Source organism: Petromyzon marinus, chromosome 28 (assembly GCF_048934315.1).
Source record: "Petromyzon marinus isolate PM22_M1 ecotype Great Lakes invasive population chromosome 28, UKy_Petmar_22M1.pri1.0, whole genome shotgun sequence".
Taxonomy (NCBI): domain Eukaryota; kingdom Metazoa; phylum Chordata; class Hyperoartia; order Petromyzontiformes; family Petromyzontidae; genus Petromyzon; species Petromyzon marinus.
The window spans coordinates 9,622,636-9,642,914 of NC_133694.1; the positions used below are offsets into that span (position 1 = coordinate 9,622,636).

The window sequence follows — 20,279 nt, forward strand, 5'->3', positions numbered from 1 at the left end:
TTGGTGGATGGGACAGGACAATCTGTTTTCGGACGTTCTCAGGCTTCTATGTGGTCCGACATTGCCGTGTTGATTTCTACTATCTAAATCTCTGGATGCGTTTGGTAAATAGATTCTTCAATTATTCAACATGTCAAAAATGTGTGTAACATTTTATGAGCAAGCAATAAGGAGATAAATTAAATGGGGGGACATTGAGCCATAACCTTCGTGGCATCCACTATATTAATATTAATTGTACTCGATTTTTTTTACTGTAAAAATATCAATTAATTTCCCGTACAATAGAACGTGGGCAAGCGCTCATTTTGTAGCCCAGAGCCAAATTATATGGCAGGGTACTCACTTTATTTACCCCCAAAGGAATTATGGGTTGTCAATCACGATTTAACTGAAATTATGTAATAGGCAGTGTTTAGTTAAAAAAGCCATCATGGTTGATGACATTTCTACACAAAATGGCCATATATGGTGACCACTCACCCTCCGGGGCTGCACTGTTTGATACAAAATGTGGATTTCCTTTGCCATTTGTAAAACATCAAAATGCGTTATTTTATCGTGAAGCATTTGTTTTTTTACATGTTGCTTCTCCATAAAAGTGGGTTGGTTTACCACTTGCATGATGCAGCACACATTCCTTGAAATATCATATAAAGGTTAATTTTAAACAAAGAGCATGGATCTTTCACAACCAGTCTTCATAAAAGTCATGCACACAACCACAACTGTATTTTTTTTAGCTTACGCTAGTGCCGTCCCGCTGAGTGTGATAGATCGCTATGTCCCTGAACAGTAGCTTGTTACAGGGTGTCTATGAAACCAGTTATTGTTTAAGGTGATATTTTGGGCAACGGTCCTTCACAGCACAGAGGGCAATGGCCCTTGTTCAAAGCACACAAGGGAGGGCAACGGCCCTTTTCACAGCACACAGAGAGGGCTACAGCCCTTTTCACAGCACAGAGAGGGCAACGGCCCTTCTTCACAGCACGTTGGCCTCTCTTGACAACTGCCAATGCAGTATCATAGAATAATTTGTTATTATTTAAATTTCATTTAAAAGTTCATTGAAGCAGCATCTTCATCTAATTCTAATATTTTAGCATTTGTGTATTTTTAATACCACACCCGACACAGCCTGATGAAGCTAGTTGTAATTACTAGCGAAACGTCGTACTCAGATTGTAAATGTGGCTTGGCTCTCCAACACACCGGTGTGCTGTACTAGTGACGAATTGGCATGTTCTGTTTACATGACAACCCTTACTAGTTGGCTGTGTTGGGTGGTGGTGGGTTTTAATGACACATTTATATATTTACGCGATCCAACCCAAAAAAAACCTCTATTATGGATATTGGTCGTGAAAGCCTACGTGTTAAATACCACAGTTCATTTAATTAAATGTTGCTATTCATGTTTTGTTATTGTGGTGATTATCACTGCCAAAGAGACATTTTCCCACCAACTTACCATGACATCCAATAACCATTTTTGTAACTTGGCACATCATTCCTATTAGCAATTCCCCTCTATTTTCTTGCCTGATCTCAGAAGATAACCAGGATTAAACTAGGTTACTACTTGGTTCGTAAGAGTTCCTGGTAAGATAGGTATCACTGATTTCCTCCCACATGCCAAACATTCAAGATTATTGGTTAAACAAGAATTTCCTGGGTAAATTTACATATATAAATGAGCTCAAGCCTCTCGCAAATCACGTGACCTTTGTGTGACTACTTGCAGTCTGAATCCCTCCCGTCTCCCCACCCCCTGTGAAAACAGATGCTGCTCCGTGCAGCATCGAGGCTCTTATGTGGCCTCCACCCTCTCCTCATCTTTCCTGACCATATGCTCACGTTTTCCAATTTAATTTCCATTATTTTACTCTTATTTCCCCATTCTTTCTCTTTTTTTCCTTTTTTACCGTTGTATTTTTCTTTTCCCATGCATTACATTCTTGGTGTGCCATGGGTAAAACATCGCTAGTGGCAATAATTTTGTTACAATGTATTGTTTAAAAAAATTACACGGTGCTACCTGCAGTGAAGTGGCACTTCATTTGTGGTTTTTGAAACAATTAATATTCTGATATGTCTATGCTCGTTTATTATTTATAATGTATACTGTAGTTTTTTAAGTAGTTGAGTGCAAATGCTATATATAGGACACTACTTTAAAGCAGCAATGGTCGACCTTGTTATCCAAGCTAGTTAATGTGTGTGTATTTTCTGTCCATGACATTGTGTTGACTAAGTGTTGTGGTCCCCATGTGGCTTTTTTATTTCTAATTTTCCAGTCCTTTTGTCAATACTGATGGTGAGTTTATAAATTACATATTACGTCAATAAATTAATGTGTTGCAGGTCTAAAAGGAAGATGGGCTTACAGGCTGGATACAAACTTGGCTGTGACCACTAATCCAAAGCGCAAGTGTATGGACTGGTATAGGAATGAGTTAGCCCTGCCTTCCATCAGCAGATTCACTACCTGTCCCTGCTCTTTGTGGCAAGGACAGTTTGACATGTCCTACATCAATGGGGACATATCCAGATATGGCTACCAGCCTCCAAATGTCACAGGTGAGGCTGAACATTAACTTGCTTTTTGGAAATAAATTACATTGTATAAACCATCAATTGTAAGATTATCCTTTGTCCTGCATATTAGTGATGAAAAAATATGTTGCAGTTTATGATGATGTAATTGAAACTAAGTGATTTATGTTTCTGATGTTATTTGTAGTAAATTACCAATTTGATCAACACACCAGATAACCACATATTTAGATAACTGACTAGCTATATTTACATCTTTAAAAATACACTTGTCATTAAGTTACAAACTCTGTCTCTGTTGCACAATTGATTATACACTCATCTCTGTACCAGAAAAAAATATATAGGTTCATCTGTTTATATCTATATGGCAATATCACTTTAGTCCAATACATGTAAATGCTTAAATGTGAATATAATAATAGCGATTCCCGCTCGCCCCCCCCCCCTTGTTGAAATTCTATCATATTAATGCGGAAAATTTGTATTTGTGCCAGGTTCATTTTGGAGCTTGCAAAGCTTCAATAAAGATAGATTTGGTGGAGGGGTGAGATGCCACTACAACAAATTTGGGGCCCTTGTGTCTGGGTCGTATGAGAGGTATCTTCCTACCCCTTGGGTCACCAACACTCAGCAAGACATTCAACTTTACTCGAGTAAGTGATTTTAATAGTGCAAAATAGTTGTGTTGTAAATTGGCTTAAATCTCCCACCGCCGCTGTCCACCCAGCATATAAATCGGTACACCACAGTTAGGTAGATATGCTGTTAGTGTGTGGTGGGGTAGAATGTGGGTACTGCCACCTATTCCAAATTGTCTGTCAAGCATGGAGCCGTAGATCAAATACGCCTTTAGAGATGGCCTCTAGAGCTGCCCTGAAGTGGAGGCCCTTCTGTTGTGAAAAGTAATGAATAGAGACTCTGCGGGAAAGTGCAAGAACAAGGTTTTTGTTTCTATGATATGCAATTTTATTACCTTATTTACACTCACGTTATTTACACCTGTAATTGTTCCTGGCCTAATGGCACTTTGGAAAAATGCTTGACTCACATTTGAATGATTACAAGTTCAGGATTATTACATTTTGTCAGTCATATTCTTTGGGTTTTTTGCTAAAGCCACGTAGATAGAAAAAATAAAATAAAAATAATAACAAGATCACAACGTTTCGATCGCAGCACAAGCAATTGTCGTCAGGTGAGAGCTGCTGAGGTAGGAAAAAATATATGGCGGGAGCGCTGCTAAGGCAGGGATTTATAAAGGTTTGAGATGGGTGTAGCCCAAGGGTCAGTGGGTGGGGCTAGAGATTGAATTTGCATGTAAATGTAAGGTAGAATAAATCTTGATAAACGAAGTTGTGGGGGTGGCCATTGTATTGTGAGAGATTAGCATGTCAATGTAAGAAATTTGCTTGTAAATTATCACGATTGCTAGTGTTGCGATCGAGAGAGCTCTGAAAATAGCATCGCCACCTGGAGGTGGAAAAGGATGGCAAGCCGCCATTTACTAACACAGCTAATGGTGGCTGAGGGAAAGAACCATCTGAGGACCTAATCAAAACCATTACCTTGCCATACATAGCAGGGGTCACCAAAAATATTTCCAAAATCATGAGCAAACACAAGATCCAGGTACGATTCAACACAGTACATAAAATCGTGATTCGATCCCATCTATGAAGGATGTGATCCCTGACATGCAATACCCCAGTGTCTACAAACTAAGCTGTGTCTGCGGCAGCAGTTATATTGGGGAAACTAAGCGACATGTCTTGGACTGGGTTCGTGAACATAAGGCAGATCTGAAACACGGTAGGACCAATAGCTCAGCCGTGGCTGATCATTATTTTAACGCTGTGAGCACACACGAAATTGATTTTGCCAAGACGAAGGTACTCTGCAAACCTACTGGCTATCAGCAAAGAATTGTCCATGAAGCCATCCAGATATATAAACAGACACAATTTCAACCGAGAAGATGGGTACATGCTGAGCAATCATTGGAAGGACGTTATTAACTAGTTTAGGTCATAACTGGCTGTGTTGTTCCTTTCCTGGTTACCTGTGTTAGCAATTATCTTCGACTCTTTGAGTTACATTCACTAACACAGTCACCGTTAGCTGTGTTAGTAAATGGCGACTTACCATCCTTTTCCTCTCTAGCTTACACTTTCTTACATTGACATGCTAATCTCTCACAATACAATGGCCTCCCCCACAGCGGATTGCCATCCTTTTCCACCTCCATGTGGTGATGTCCGAGCTCTCCCTAGCTTACATTTACAAGCAAATCTCTTACATTGACATGCTCATCTCTTTCATCATTAGACCACAAGTATTGTGGTTAATGCACACATGATTCCTTGTAAAAAGGTTTCAGTTTTGTTGCCAGAAAAAAGGGGAAAACCCCTATTATTATGCTAATCTCTCACAATACAATGGCCATCCCCACAATTATCAAGATTTCTCCTATTTTACATTTACATGCAAATTTAAACTCTAGCCCCGCCCACTGACCTTTGGGCTACACCCATCTCAAACCTTTATAAATCCCTGCCTTAGCAGCGCTCCCGCCATATATTTTTTTCTACCTCAGCAGCTCTCACCTGATGACGATTGTTTGTGTTGCGATCAAAACGTCGTGATATTGTTATTATTTTTATTTTGAAATATTTTTTCTATCTACGTGGCTTTTCCGAAAGACCAAAGGAATATGAATTCCTGCAGTCACGAAAGCTTTAAGTCAAGATTTGTCAGTCATCTTTAACTTTTAACCTTGATGTGGTTACAAGTGCTTAGGGAATTGTGTACCTGGATTGCCAGTGGGATTTTTTGCCTTTATAAGTGTGGTGATACATTTATAAAATTATTACTCCTTACTCATGTGTAAGTTTTTCTCGGTTGCGTTGTTTCATCCATTTTCGGATTGCACTGCGTATTGCTCACTATGGTGTTTACCTTCATGTGCTGGGAGCTTCTTTCAGCTCCCGAGGAAGCTCTCAGTTCCTGAACAAGGTCTTAGCACATTGAGCAAAACGTCAGACCTCACGTTGAATAATACACAGTACAAACCGAAAACACAGTGGAGAACTAATTCAATGATGTTACACACAAACACTTTTTTGTTGTTGTTTCCAGCAAATGAAACAGAACCATATCGATCATGTTGCCAGTCTGGAGATGCCAGGTTTTGCAGGCTGTACCAACAGAAACGCCCTCCCAACCAATGTGCTTTCTACAGGCCACCGTTTGCTGGTAAGAGTCCTCTTTTAAGAATTACGTTTATTTAAATGTTCAGAATCAAAATGTATTTACACTGATGGAAGCCGATGAGCTATAATGCTCTTTTTCACAGATGTCTAATGTGGTCACCCATGGGTTAAGCTTTAAAAGATCATTGCTTGATAAATAAAGACCAGTGCTTTCCAACTATGATTACAGGATATGCTGCAACATGAGTCTCCATTTCAGGCATTGAAATAAACTTGAATGAGGAATATTCACAAGATACACGGTATATATTAATAGAGTTCACATGTTGATCTTGGTCTGCAATCAACTGAGCCCATCATCCCCCAATAAGTGGCACTTTGCAAAAAAACTACAATCCTATGATAAGTGTAAACTCAGTCATATGGAACGTTCATCCCGGTTTTGGGCCAGATAAGCACCACCCAATGTCAAATTGAATATCGTTTAAAAAAATGTATAGTTCATGAATATAAACAAAACATGAATTGGGTGGAATGGTGGTGCAATGGTTAGCGTACTGCGCTATGACCCCAGCGATCCGGCATTGTGAACTTGGTTACTTTTTCATTGCAGCGTTTCTCATTGGCGACCCTCACATCACAACCCTGGACAATGTCTCGTACACCTTCAATGGCCTGGGAGAGTACACTGTGTTGGAAGCGGTTGGGGATGGGGTGAATTTCACCATGCAGGGCCGCACAGGAATTGCGAGGACCAATGCCTCCACCAATATTTCTTCAAAAGCAACGTCCTTCATAGCCATTGTTGCACAGGAGACCGGCGGCATTAAGGTACACGCAAATCACTTGACAAATATTAGGTTCCCAAGCTTAAAGACGTAAATTGCCCCCCCCCACCGCCTCTGTCCACCCAGCAGTTTAAATGGGCACCCCACAGACGATCTGATCGGCAGATCACGCGTGTATGGGGGTAATGTGTGCATACTCCCACCTCTTCTAAGATGTGTGTGGCCAACAATTGATATATGAATTGGCCTTGGGCTCCCGCCGTTTACCAACCTGCACTGAGCAATGCGGTGAAACTTGGTCAAACAGCCACCTCGGCTAACACAGCATATAGGGAGGTCTTAATCCAGCAGTGGATTAACAAATATCTTTAAAAATTACATATACTTGCAATAAAATACACCACGGTTAGCTACGTACGGTGTGACAGAAGTTCAACGTACATACATAGAGGGACTTTCTCGTGCTCCCTCTAGTGGACACTCTTTTGCCAGAAGTGGCATGAGCGTGAAATTGCAGGACTGCACCTTTACCTTATAGCCCATCTTTATAAACTATAGATGAATGTTTAATACATTATTTAACAATGATAATTATGTAGCAGTTTTTTTACGGCACGGTGGAACTGTGGGGTAATGTGAAAAAGCCAAAAAGTTTCGAGTGATCTTCAACAGCACATGACAGAAGCATTCACGAAAAATTACACCTGAGATGTTAGTAAGCATCCGTTATTCATGTTATTTTTTTATGTCGAAAAATCTGCTTTTCTGTCCTGTATTTTATTACCCATACCTCTCAATGACAACACATAATTGCGTTTTTACCCGTGATTGTTTACAAACTGTTTAATTTTCCTTTTACAGGTTGAATGGATTCTCAAAAACAGCAGCATAGTAGTACTGGTAGATGGCAAACAGATCAATTCAACAGGTAAATAATACTGAATGTTTTACCTGGACAAAAAAAACTGATGCAGTATCTGTTTTTATATTTCACTGTGCTTAGTATATACTGTGTTTCTCTGTATGTTTTGTATACATGACGCTCGAAGACAAATTGTATCGGTGATAATATGCTTAATTTTAATCTGTGGAGTCCTAATGATATCCATACCATTGACTCAGGTCACATCAGTGACATGAGTCAAGTCTTGATCCCTCTGTATTAAAGTTGAAGGTTTGTATAAACAATTTAACATTCTATAATACCTCATTTCTACAGCCAATGGGTACCACAATTTGCGCCGTTCTGTTGTTGTGGGGCAGTACTAGAGAGCCTGAGCGTTCTCGCATCAACTGGCCTGTCAAATAGATCGAATTGGTTTACCGAACAGGGCTTTGCACCAGCTGTGTTTGTCAATAAAGGATCCATTTGGGGCTGGGACTATTCTGGAGGCATTTTCGACATCCTGAAGTCAACATGGAATAGATATGTGCACATGCCATTACATCACTCTCTTGGTTCAACTCTCCGTCTATTTTAGTGTAAAAATACATGGCCTAGCGGTAGCATGTTCGCCATTTGTTGCAACCCCTGGTTATTATTACTATGGGTGCATTAGGGTGCCACGGTGGCGAGATGTTGACTACATCGCATGGTATACAGAAGGTTGTGTGTTCCATCCTGACCCTGATGCCTGTATAGTAGGAGTTTGCATGTTCTTCCCATGGTCGCATAGATTTTTCCCTGGGTCCTCCGGTTATTCCCTCCACATTTATAAACATGCGTTTAGAGTATTTGGCTGCGATAACTGTCCACATGATAAGCCACTTCATTGAGCTATTAGTTGTGGCAAGGTCGCTTCTGAAAAATAGCTATATAGCTCGCTGGGCCTTATCTGGTAAAATAAAAAATAGTTTTATAGTTTTTATAGTTTATTAACCATACAAATAAATACATACAAATACTCACTGTCTGTTTCACAGAGGACGTTTAAAATTCCGTAACATCAATTGTGAAATTTGAAAAGTTCACTCAATTGAAATATAAAGAGCGATCAACTTGGCAGGAGTAATGAAACTTTGTGACGCTTTCATGGATAAATACAAAAACTATATATTTACGCTCTGATGTGTGTGATGCATTTCGCGTCTTGTTTGGCATGATGTCTGACGTTTTGCTCCACGTGTTGAGAGCTTCTGCAGAAACTGAATATGCCAAACAACGTAGTATAGCCCTAAAACATATCGGAGAGCTATACAGCACAATCACGAAAATCTACTCAGCAGTGCAAGAATATTGAAACTTTGCCTGTAATCACTTGATCTATGCCCTTACACTTTGATAAAGACCACGTGTTTAGACGATGTATTTCCTGGCATCCACCCTATTGTCTGCGGGATGATAGTGGGCAGGGGGGAATGTGGGTGGAGCAGAAATGGTGAAGACTTTGGAACCATGTGGAGCATGGAGGCCAATGGCCAGGGCCCCTGTTGATATTTATGAACCGGTACTGGGCCAACAGGGTTCAGATCCTAATAGGTGTGGAAACAGGGCATAAAAACTAACTTTTATGTGCCCACGTTATATTAAATTGTCACCTTGTTTTTCTCATATAGATGCCATCTACAATCAGACCATGTCAATCAATTGGTCAGACGGACATGTGGTAGCCACCTTCGCATCGGGCATCTCATTGAACGTGTCCAGCGTTTCTGGGGCCCTCAACTTCATCACCTCATTGCAAGAGAGTTTTATCAACCGCACGAAAGGCCTGCTGGGTGAGTCACAATGAAGCTGCCCTTCACACAGTCAATGGCTTTTAACCTTTGCTCGTCATTGTCCCTAATCCGGTAGGATGGAGCTGTAGCAGGGAAGAGCGTTCGAATCCATTTCATGAATTGACTCATCCCCATCACCTTCTGGGCTTCAAATCCGGCGACCTGAGTTAAATTCCCGCTCACGGCCACCACCGGTGACGATTATTTTAACTGGTCCTGGGCCTCCCCTAGGTCGACTCAGCCTCAAACGAGTAATTGCTGTGGTGTGAACATCGCCACTGGGGAGACAAAGACGGCCGGGCGTGGTGAATCCAAGTCCTGGGTGAAGCCGTGTAGTAAAGCTAGTATTGTATACATAATAAAGGTTTTTGGGTTAGATCGCGTTATTTATAAATGTGTCGTAACCCTCCACCACCCGACACGGCCAATCAGCAAAAAAAGTGTCACGTTGACAAAAGACAAATAATTCACTACTTTAGCCCACCGGTGTGTTGAAGAGTGAATCCACAACATTTACAGTTTGAGTATGACGTTTCGCTGGTAAATACATCCAGCATCATCGGGCAATTCTGGCGAATCGGGCAATTCGCATGATGCTGGATGTATTTACCAGCGAAACGTCGTACTCAAACTGTAAATGTTGTGGATTCACTCTTCAACACACCGGTGGGCTAAAGTAGTGAATTATTTGTCTTTTGTCAACGTGACACTTTATTTTGCTGATTGGCCGTGTCGGGTGGTGGAGGGTTACGACACATTTATAAATAACGCGATCTAACCCAAAAACCTTTATTATGAATAATATTGGTCGCGAAGCCTACGTGTTAAACTAGTATTGTATATATGCTGAAAGTGCAGCCGTGCTGAATTATCCCCAATTCCGAATGACGATTGCCATAATCATGAATTATTACCTATTTCTTTACTATTTTGGCAATGTTATTGACTGTGTTTTTAGTTACGCATTTATCTGAATTTCTTTCTTGAGCTTCACAGTCATTGTCCGAGACTCCAGGAATCAAAATAAGGTTAAATTAGAAGCAACTTCATGAGCCAGCCTGATCCGCTGTCTTGTTAAGAAAAACGGTGTGTTTTGACATGCTACTAAATTTGGACGTAAATCTTTTTCTGATATATGAAAAATGGGATTTCTTTGCAGGTGTTTTCAACAAGGATCCCACCGATGACTTCCAAGCTTCAAATGGAACAGTTCTTCGCTTCAATGGAAGCAATGTGCCTCCTGAATCGCAAATATATTATAGCTTTGGAATTACATGTAAGTGAACTCAAGGTGTATTAATGTAGTTATGAATTGTGAATCGAACATTGCATTTCGCAAACAAATAACGACATGGATCGGGTACTCCCGCTTGTCACGGCATTGCTAGGTTGGCATAATAAAGAGAGGTCTGTTAAACTACATAATTTATACTCTTTGGGTATCTACGTGACTTTACCGAAAGACCCAAAGAGTATGAATTCCTGCAGTCACGAAAGCTTTAAGTCAAGATACCACTGATATTTTACCTTATCAAACATTTTGTTACATGTTATCAGCAGCTATTTCTGTTGCAAAAAACCAACACGCATCATACGACTGATATGTAATATATATGTTGTATGTGCTCATTTGATAGAAGACTCTTCAGATTTACCAGCAAAGACTTATAAACGTGTTCACTAAGGTGACACATCTGCCTGCTACGTTGAGCAGAGTGTATATTCATAGTGACTTTAATAAAACGTTAAATTATGTGAGCGACAAGAACACCAGTTACATTCCACAAATTGTCAATATAAAATATAAGTGAATTATGAATCCACCTTGGTGCTTTGCACTGCAGCTTTTAAAACTGAAATAACCGAGCGTTTGTACTGTTGGTTTATACTTGTTGCTGCTTACGTATATCAATAATGTTTCTTAGAAACACATTTCGACAAAAATATGCCGTCTCTTTACAGGGCAAACAAAGCCAAGCACAAGCCTGTTTACTTATAACGCCACCAGTGGGGAGACTTGGTCCACATTCAACAACAACAGCTTTGTGCCTACATTCTATGAAGAACTCATAAATCAGACATCTGCAAAACAACTTGCCGACATTCAGGAATTATGTGGAGGACAGTTCGACTGCATATTTGACATGCTGAGTACCGGCGACAGCACCTTTGCGCTGGCCACATCGCAGAGCGCTATGGAATTTGGCTCTCAGCAGAAAGCTCTACGTGAGTTGAATTATGCTGTGCCTCTTTTTTCACTGTATTACTCGAGCAATGCCCGGGACCTTGCCCAAGGCAGCCACGGTGCAGCTCACGTGGCGCCAAAGTTGTCCTTCCACTGGAGAAGCTGAGCCGTGCCACTTCAGAATCGAAATCTTTATTTAGACTGGAGGAATCCGATGAGCCGTGAAGCTCTTTTTCACGGATGTCCAGTAGGGGTGGGTCAGGTTACTTATATCACACGCAACAAACGAGGCAAGATGCGTGTACGTGAAGCGTTGATGCTGTGTCCTCTGTGTATTGACTGATGTTATACGCAATTGCATCGTAATTAACTCTACTCCTGCCATTGCTTGGCCCCGAGCCAGATTCAGACGTCTAGTGAGATGAATGTATCATGGTTTGTTTCCAGCTCAGCATGACAAATAGCCAGTGGGAAAAACCCCGTACCGTAAGCGTCCTCCCGCTGGCTCGGCTCAGATGTGCCAGTGGAGAAAGTAGCATTGTACATCCACATAAATTCTTGACCTGACAATATGTAGTAGGCATGTAACAATCAGCCCCCTGGCCCAGATGTTTTTTTTGTCATTTGTATTGTTTCTTCATAGAGATAGACGTGTGTGCCGCATTATCCTGAATGCAAGAATAGCGTATAACGTGCATGCAATATGGTTACAATCATAACTAATCAATCCTTTTCAGTCTTATTTGCACGATTCGTGAGTGTGCAAGCATCTCTCACAATGTATTAAACATTACATGCCTGATTAGCAGTCACTTGAGAGAAGCTGAGCTGTGACATTGAGGACAATTTTCACATCATATGTTACTTTAGAATAATTTACGCCTTCAGTGAGCCATACTGAAGCATCTAAGGAGTTAAATTGTCAAATAGTTAAAACAGTGGCATCCTACATTAATATTTCAAACACACGACAGAACATGTATTATAAAATAAGTAATAAATTCATCTTCTTTGGTTCTTTCGGTAAAGTCATGTAGAATGAGAATAAAATAATAAAATAATAAAATAAAATTACACAATAAAATTCTCACGACGTATCGGCCACAACACAAGTGGCCTTCATCAGGTGAAGGGACGAGGCTGTCTGGAGGACAGCGCTGGAGCGAACACAGCCAAGTTCAGACCGCGACCTTTAAGCTGTGTGAGAAGAAACAGAGCGCCTTGACAAAGGAATTAGCATAAAAAATTGCATTTAATTGGCGGACTTAGCATGATGAAATTATACTGTACCATTGAAAATTAGTTTAATGTTTGGTTCGGATAATTTAGCATTGAGTGATTAGCTTGTGACTGGTCACAGAAATGGCTATGTTAAAGTTAAAGCCTACACATCCACAGAGGCACCTAGTATAAATCAAACAGGAGAATTTAGCATTGAAATAACTGAGGGATTAGCTTGTGACTGGTCATAGAAATAGCTATGTTAAAGTCAAAGCCTACACATCTACAGAGGCACCTAGTACATGGACGCCAAAGGGGCTGCAACCAATCGATTATCATATAGTAAACCGATGTGAAAAAACCCAAGTCTAAATTACATCAATATAATAAATGTACTCAATATATTATTCAATAAGCTGAGCTATTAACAGTAACTGGGTATACACTACACTATATAATGAATACCATATAGTAAACCAATAAAAACTAAAATATAAACCACCTCAATGTTATCAATAAACTCTATATATTCTCCAATCAGCTAAGCTACCAACAATAAGTCGTTATATATCACAATGCTATATGGCGAAAAAATGGGTGGATTCTTACCCTCAACTTTAGCACCACGGATAGCTACGAGCCCCGTTCAGACGGACGAGTTCATCCATGGTCGGAACAGAGGAGGGGGAGAGAGACAGCTGCGAGGCGCTGTTATACTCCATGTTGTAAACTATACCATTAACCGTGGTGTGAGAGGTATTAAGAGTCAATGCCAGCGAAAGAGCTGTGGTCTGAAGGTCATCGTAAAATATAATTAATTAAGAACCGAAATGGTTTAAAACATCTTTCCAATGGTTACTAAGCCAGAATCCATCTTCCTGGTTGAAATTATCTCTGTGCTTGTATATGTGAATGGCCTCATGAACGAATCTCTCATGGTAGCCGGTTGGTTTGCAAAGAACCTCCGTCTTGGAGAAGTCAATGTCATGTGAGCCCACTGAATTATAACAGTGATCTGCCACGGCAGAGGAGTTCGTTCTACCGTGTTTCAAGTCTGCTTTATGTTCGCGGATGCGGTCCGAGATATGTCGTTTGGTTTCTCCAATGTAGCTACTACCACAGAGGCACTTAGTTTGTAAACGCCCGGGTACTGTATGTCTGGAACAGCATATTTTACAGATGGAACCAGATCACGGATTTTATGTACTGTGTTGAATCGGACCTGGATCTTGTGTTTATTCAGGATTTTGGAGATCTTTTTAGTGACCCCTGCAATGTAGGGTAAGGTGATGGTTTTGAGTGGCTCCACAAGAGGATCCTTCTTCATGACTGGAGTGATGGCTTTGCGGATTATGTAGTCGTAGTAACCATTAGCCCTGAGAGCCTGGTGTACATGCTTGAGTTCACTGGTAATGTGTTCCTGGTCGGAAATGCATTGGGCTCTATGGTATAGAGTCTTGATGAGGGAGTTCTTCTGGGATGGATGGTGGTGGGAATCCGGTTTCAAGTAAGCATCTGTATGGGTAGCTTTCCTGTAGACAGAGTGGCTCATTGAACCATCATGTCTCCTTTTAATTAAGACATCCAAAAAGGGTAGTTTGCCATCTTTTTCAACCTCCATGGTAAATCTGATGGCTGGGTGTATGGAATTGATGTGGTCGCGGAATTGGTCTAGAGCAGGCTGGCCATGTGGCCAGATGACAAAAGTGTCATCCACGTACCTCTTCCATAAGGTCGGGCGTAGAGTGGCAATCTGGATGGCGTCAGTTTCAAATTTTTCCATGAATACGTTGGCTACAACCGGAGATAGGGGGGAGCCCATTGGGGTGCCCTCAGTTTGTTTGTAGAAAGTTCCATTCCAGGTGAAGTATGTGTTGGTTAAGCAATGTCTCACCAGGGAGGGTACATCAGTATGCAGTCCTTGATGAACCAGGTCTTCAATGATAGCGATGGTGTCAGGTACCGGGACTTTGGTGAACAAAGACACCACATCAAAACTGACAAGCAGGTCGTCTGGGGACAGGGAAATACCATTGATTGTCGATACCAGGTGAGTAGAATTTAGTACCGCAGAGGTGGTTTTTCCAGTGAAAGGTCGCAGTATATCAGCAAGCAAACGTGCCAGTTTATAGGTGGGGGAGTTGATAGTAGAGATGATGGGACGAAGGGGTGTATCTTCTTTGTGTATCTTTGGAAGGCCATATAATCTTGGTGGTCTGGCAGCAGAGGGTTTCAACGAGAACTGTTTGGTCTGATCTATTAATGCTGTTGAAACAGAGATGATTTTGTTCGTTTTGGTAACCAGGCTGTTGGTGGGATCTCTTTTTATTTTTGTATAGCTGCCATCGTTGAGTTTTTATTGTGTTATTGTATTTTATTAATTTATGATTTTATTCTCATTCTACGTGACTTTACCGAAAGAACCAAAGAAGATGAATCCTTGCAGTCACGAAAGCTTTAAATCGAAAAGCAATAAATTATAGTTGTACATCTAACACACTAATTGAGTAAAGCGACACTAGTGGTACCATAACATATGCATCAGTACATATTTTTTTTAAATACCTGTTTTATTTTACTTCGGAGCTTCCATTATATGGGAATTACTATTTTAGTGTGTTAAAGTCTAGTTTTGTTAACAATGTACTTATCTCAAAGTCGCAGATTAATTAACCATTGAGTATCGATACATCGTTGCATCACTCAATGAACATTTGCACATACTGCTACGGTTTTCTGCTGTTATTTACCTCTGATAGCGTATAATACAGAGGTGCATTGGGATCCTTGGATGAAGTGTGCCTCACAAATGTAAATTATTATTATAACACAGACATGTCCTAACACGCAGGCGTGTTATTGTGCATGAATCTATAAGTGATATGTGTTGTTTTATTTCAGAAAACTTCCCTCCCAACATTACCAGCGACGGGCAAATTTCTACCATGCTGAATCAAGTAGTTACAGTCAAAATCAGCGCAGTGGACTCGAACAACGACACCATTGTATTTACCATTTCAAGAAATTCCTCAGACCTCAACATCACAGGTGTGTGTGTGATTTATTTTGGCATTTTTGAGAAGTCAGTGGTTGGAATTCATACAATTGTTGCTCTACGTGATGATAATTTAATGTTTTCCGTGCTAAATAAATTGACATCTCGATGTAAAATTTTAGAAAGGTTCCTGTTATATTTTATTCCACATATAGTTCAACTTGGTGCCAATTTTCGTACAAATTTGCTGGGTGGCAGAGCCCCCCGATGCCTCTGAAGGTGGCCAGGAACAAAAAGAGCTTGATTAAGAACAGAGATGATGAATATTTAACTAGTTGAATTGTGGATATTTGGAGATTTAGAGACTCCAAGTCAGAAAATAGATTTTACCAGGTCAGAACTTGAGCTGACATTGGGCTTTGTTACAAGGTTGACCGGACCAATTTCGTCCTGGAAATATGCAATGCATAAGCGGGACCATCAGTTGCACTGGTTAATATTTTTTATTGTGTAATACATTCAGAAATATATTTTACAGTATTTAAAATACATCACTCTACTGTGTCTTTTTCACTTATAATGTGCACTCTCTGTGTGGGACCCTACCTCGCTTGTTGGTGTTACTGTACTCTTCACCCCTCGAGGTTGCCCACCTTATTACCCTGCCTGACCATACGTTGTACCTTCCCTTGTTTTTTTTTCTTTCAGTAAAATACTTCTGGTAAATTACTATTTTTCAAAATAAAAACTAGCCTAACAAAAAATTCTGCAAAAATATAATTTTCTGAACATCTATACAAACACAATCATCTGTGCTCATTGATTACTGCTGTTGCTGGTGGTGGGTTTCTGCAGCCGATGGGACTTTGACGTGGAGCCCCAGAAGCTCAGAGCCAGCATTTGGCGTGGTGAGCGCCAGCAACGGCAAGGCCTCTTCTTCGTTGCTGCTCAACCTCACCTTGTGCAACTGCAGCGCAAACTCCACGTGCAACTACCACCAGACCACCCTGAGCATCACCGGCAGCGACGGATCCACTTTCCAGGTCAGTTGGGCAGTCATTCACTTGACCAGTTCACTCACAGCCATTACGTGATAGTTGTTTCCAGAAAACACTTTTTCTGGAAAGTTCAACACGATTTTTTTTAACGGGTCACTCTCCTTCCAATCCATGAACCAAAACAGTGTAATATTGCTTCGGCATTGGGGCAGAAGTGCAAATAACACAAACTGAACACATTTCAATAACATTGCCCTTAAATACAAATAATATATTTAATGAGTAACGTTTAGACGATGTCCCTCCTTCGTAGCTATGAATATATATATACAATATGTATTTCCTCTTCAGGGCAGTGTTATTGACGCATGTGTTGGCTTTCTTTAATCTATGTTAAATTACGAGATTGCTTTGTCAGTTTCTTCCCCACAAAATTAGGATGTGTTTTTTCACATGAAAGTTGTATTTGTTGTTCAGTTTTCACGCTTAAAAAAATATATATAAAGTTGGTCAAATATCTATATATTAAAATAGTTACTGAATGTGAATTCAAGTGATCCCTTGGGTGTTATTCTTAAGTGGTGGACACCTTGTGCTGGTGGAAAGTCTGTATTTTTAAAATATATTAATAGTTATTAAATTTATTCTAGCTTTTAATAATGAATTTCTCATTCAAAAGTTCAAGAATGTATTTAAATATCCATATATGTACAAGCATAGTGCTGCATACAAATTTACCAAACATTAAAAATGTTATAATTATTCAAATGTACATTTTAATCGAGTACTTAGGGGCAAAATTACGTAATTATGGTAAAATAATATTTTATCTGGATGTGAGGTCAGAAAACAGCATTTCAGTTTATCTATTTTATAACCCACACATTTACCACTTTCTGTGCTCTTGAATACCGTTTAATCATAATGCTTGATCGGCCCTTAGGGGGGAGATGCCTTTAGTTTGCGTACATAACCCATGTCACGCTTAATTTATTTGCCGTGTTGCTGCGATCGTCTGAAGGTTTCCGGCTGTCTGTGTGATCCTGGCTACACGGGAGTGTACTGCACGGACGACTACAATGCCTGTGTAGACAGCCCTTGCCATCCTGGAGTGAACTGCACAGATGAACCTGCACCCTCCCTAGGCTTTTCGTGTGGGCCCTGTCCCGTTGGGCTCACAGGCAACGGGAGCAAGTGTTACGGTATGTATATATTTCACTCTTTAATTGTGTTGATTAATTCCTCGTTCATTAGAAATAAGGTGCAGTACAGACTATTTTCACGCAATCAATGAATAATTTTACTTGCTCAATTAAAACAAATGCCATAAAAATCCACCATGTAATAATATTAACAACTTTCTGCAGTGATAATGAATAATCATAACTTTTTATTGAAAAAGAATAAGCGGTTTTACCCTTCCTGGCAATAACACAAGCGTTAAGATGTTCAAACACTAAGTAGAAACCTATTGCGTTCTCTGGTCTTTGTGAGACGAGGCCATGTCTCTGGTATATGCTAATTAGTTTCAAAGATAATGCATATATTATCAGAGCATGTTTGTTTGCATGTTTTGCCAAAATAGTGTGTGGTTAATGCAGCCTTGACGCCTTGCAAAAGGTGTATATTTGTTGATTGAACGTCTTAACAACTCCTGTGTTATTACACCTCCTGTGTTATTACAATAAATGTTAAAGTCACGTAGATAGGTTCTCTTTGAACCTATCTATGTGACTTTACCGAAAGACCCAAATAATATGAATTCCTGAAGTCACGAAAGCTTTAAGTCAAGACCTATTCTGCTTTTTTCATCATTTCAATCCTGACAAAAAGGTCCCATAGGCATATATTTATTTTCCTTAACAAGATTGCACACTTTCATTAGACTTAGCACTCTTGTCACTTTCAGATATTTTGGATGTTGACAAATGATAAAAAAACACCATAAATCGAACGTTGAACGCAACACATAGGGTATGCATATACAAAGGTGGTAAAGGTACGGCACTCCGATTGCTTGTTCACTCCATTGCTGGCAGGAGAACCTCAACTGGAGTATATTTTTTACCTACTCTTCCATGCTATCCCAGATGTCGTGGAAGAGGTGCGAGTACCCACACTTTACCCCACGCGACTTGCCTCATGGACTAACTGTGCAGCACACATGTACACCTCTGCGTGGACCAAAGTGGGCGGATTTAAGAAAATTCCACTATTGTTTCAACTGCCGTTGCCTGAAGATGAGATTGAAACCGGAGACCTCTGATAATGCTTAAACAATGTAAATCTGCTTAAAGTAGATTAACACCAATATTATCCATAATAGAGGATTTTTCGGTTCGATCGCATAGATATCAATGTGTCGTTAAACCCCACCACCACAAGACAAAGTCAATTAGTAAGGTTTGTCACCTAAACAAAACATGCCAATTAGTTACTCGTTCAGCACACCGATATGTTGGAGACTAAACCCACAACATTTACGATCCGAGTACGACGTTTCGCCGCTAATTAGAACCAGCTCCTCATCAGGTGACGACCAGAATTGTGGAGAAATCCTCCTCCTGTTTCAGTCTCAAAAACAGAGGGGAAAATTTGATGTCATAACCTGATTGTTTTATGCACCGTTGATGGATCGGCAGATGTGGACGAATGCCTGGAAGTACCAGCCAAATGCAATCAGACATGCTTGAACAACAATAATGGATTTACATGTTCTTGCAACATTGGCTACATCAACACCACCATCGACAGCTCTACGTGCCAAGGTATCAGTTACATTGTTACAATATATTGTCAAAACATAAATATTAGAAGGGGTAATATCTATTTGGTAGTTGAATGCGATTTGACAACCAATTTTTTTTCCTATTTGAATATTAAGTTTTATACGTGACGTTAATTGAAAGATATCTGACGGGAAACTGTGATATTGTCATTTGAGTTTTTAAAATTACCTACGATATATGACATATGAAACAAAACATTTGCATCAGTGAGTCATTATCACAAGTGTGTTCTTTTTTTATGAGTTACACTTTTGAAGAAAAGTATTTTTAGTGAAAAGGTACTTTTATTATGTACATCCGAATGTTACATTATTTTGTTCTCTGCATGTGCAGATATGAATGAATGTGCTCTCAATTCGTCGCTTTGTGCTGAAAATGGTGTCTGTTTCAACACGCCCGGGAGCTACGAGTGCAATTGCAAGGAAGGGTATCAAGGGGTTGGCTCTGTCTTGTGTCAAGGTAAACACACTTTTACAAATGCGTCGCATATTTAAAATTGGATTTTTGTAATTTTTTGCTTCAAAGTGGAGTTTTTTTCAGTTTGTTTACGATCAAATAGTGGCCCTGGAACGTATGAAATAATCGCAGGATGCAAGAGGTGACACACGTCCTCAGCTGGAGCTGACTTTTGTCACCGCACAATTGTACAGCACGGTAGATCATACCATTTTCAGAATTTATTCATGATTTTTTAAAAGACGTATCTTCCGTGAATCCTACGAGTTCTGTCGTAAAATGCGTGTCAAACGTATGAAGTGCTGTATACAAAATACAATGGTTCATTGCCAATTATTAAAATTGGTCCCTTGGGTTTTTC

General features: G+C 40.1%; 1 protein-coding gene across 1 annotated transcript in view; it reads left to right on the forward strand.

Annotated features, from left to right (window-relative positions):
- Nucleotides 1-20,279, forward strand: part of LOC116946998 (uncharacterized) — a 111,298-nt gene that overhangs the window by 73,216 nt on the left and 17,803 nt on the right. Inside the window, exons 58-70 of the mRNA XM_076070184.1 lie at nt 2,365-2,580; nt 3,054-3,212; nt 5,695-5,811; nt 6,382-6,599; nt 7,418-7,484; nt 9,113-9,274; nt 10,434-10,550; nt 11,237-11,500; nt 15,582-15,728; nt 16,531-16,718; nt 17,695-17,875; nt 19,316-19,441; nt 19,796-19,921. Coding sequence (XP_075926299.1) covers nt 2,365-2,580; nt 3,054-3,212; nt 5,695-5,811; nt 6,382-6,599; nt 7,418-7,484; nt 9,113-9,274; nt 10,434-10,550; nt 11,237-11,500; nt 15,582-15,728; nt 16,531-16,718; nt 17,695-17,875; nt 19,316-19,441; nt 19,796-19,921 — 2,088 coding nt within the window. The remainder of the gene's footprint in view (nt 1-2,364; nt 2,581-3,053; nt 3,213-5,694; nt 5,812-6,381; nt 6,600-7,417; nt 7,485-9,112; nt 9,275-10,433; nt 10,551-11,236; nt 11,501-15,581; nt 15,729-16,530; nt 16,719-17,694; nt 17,876-19,315; nt 19,442-19,795; nt 19,922-20,279) is intronic.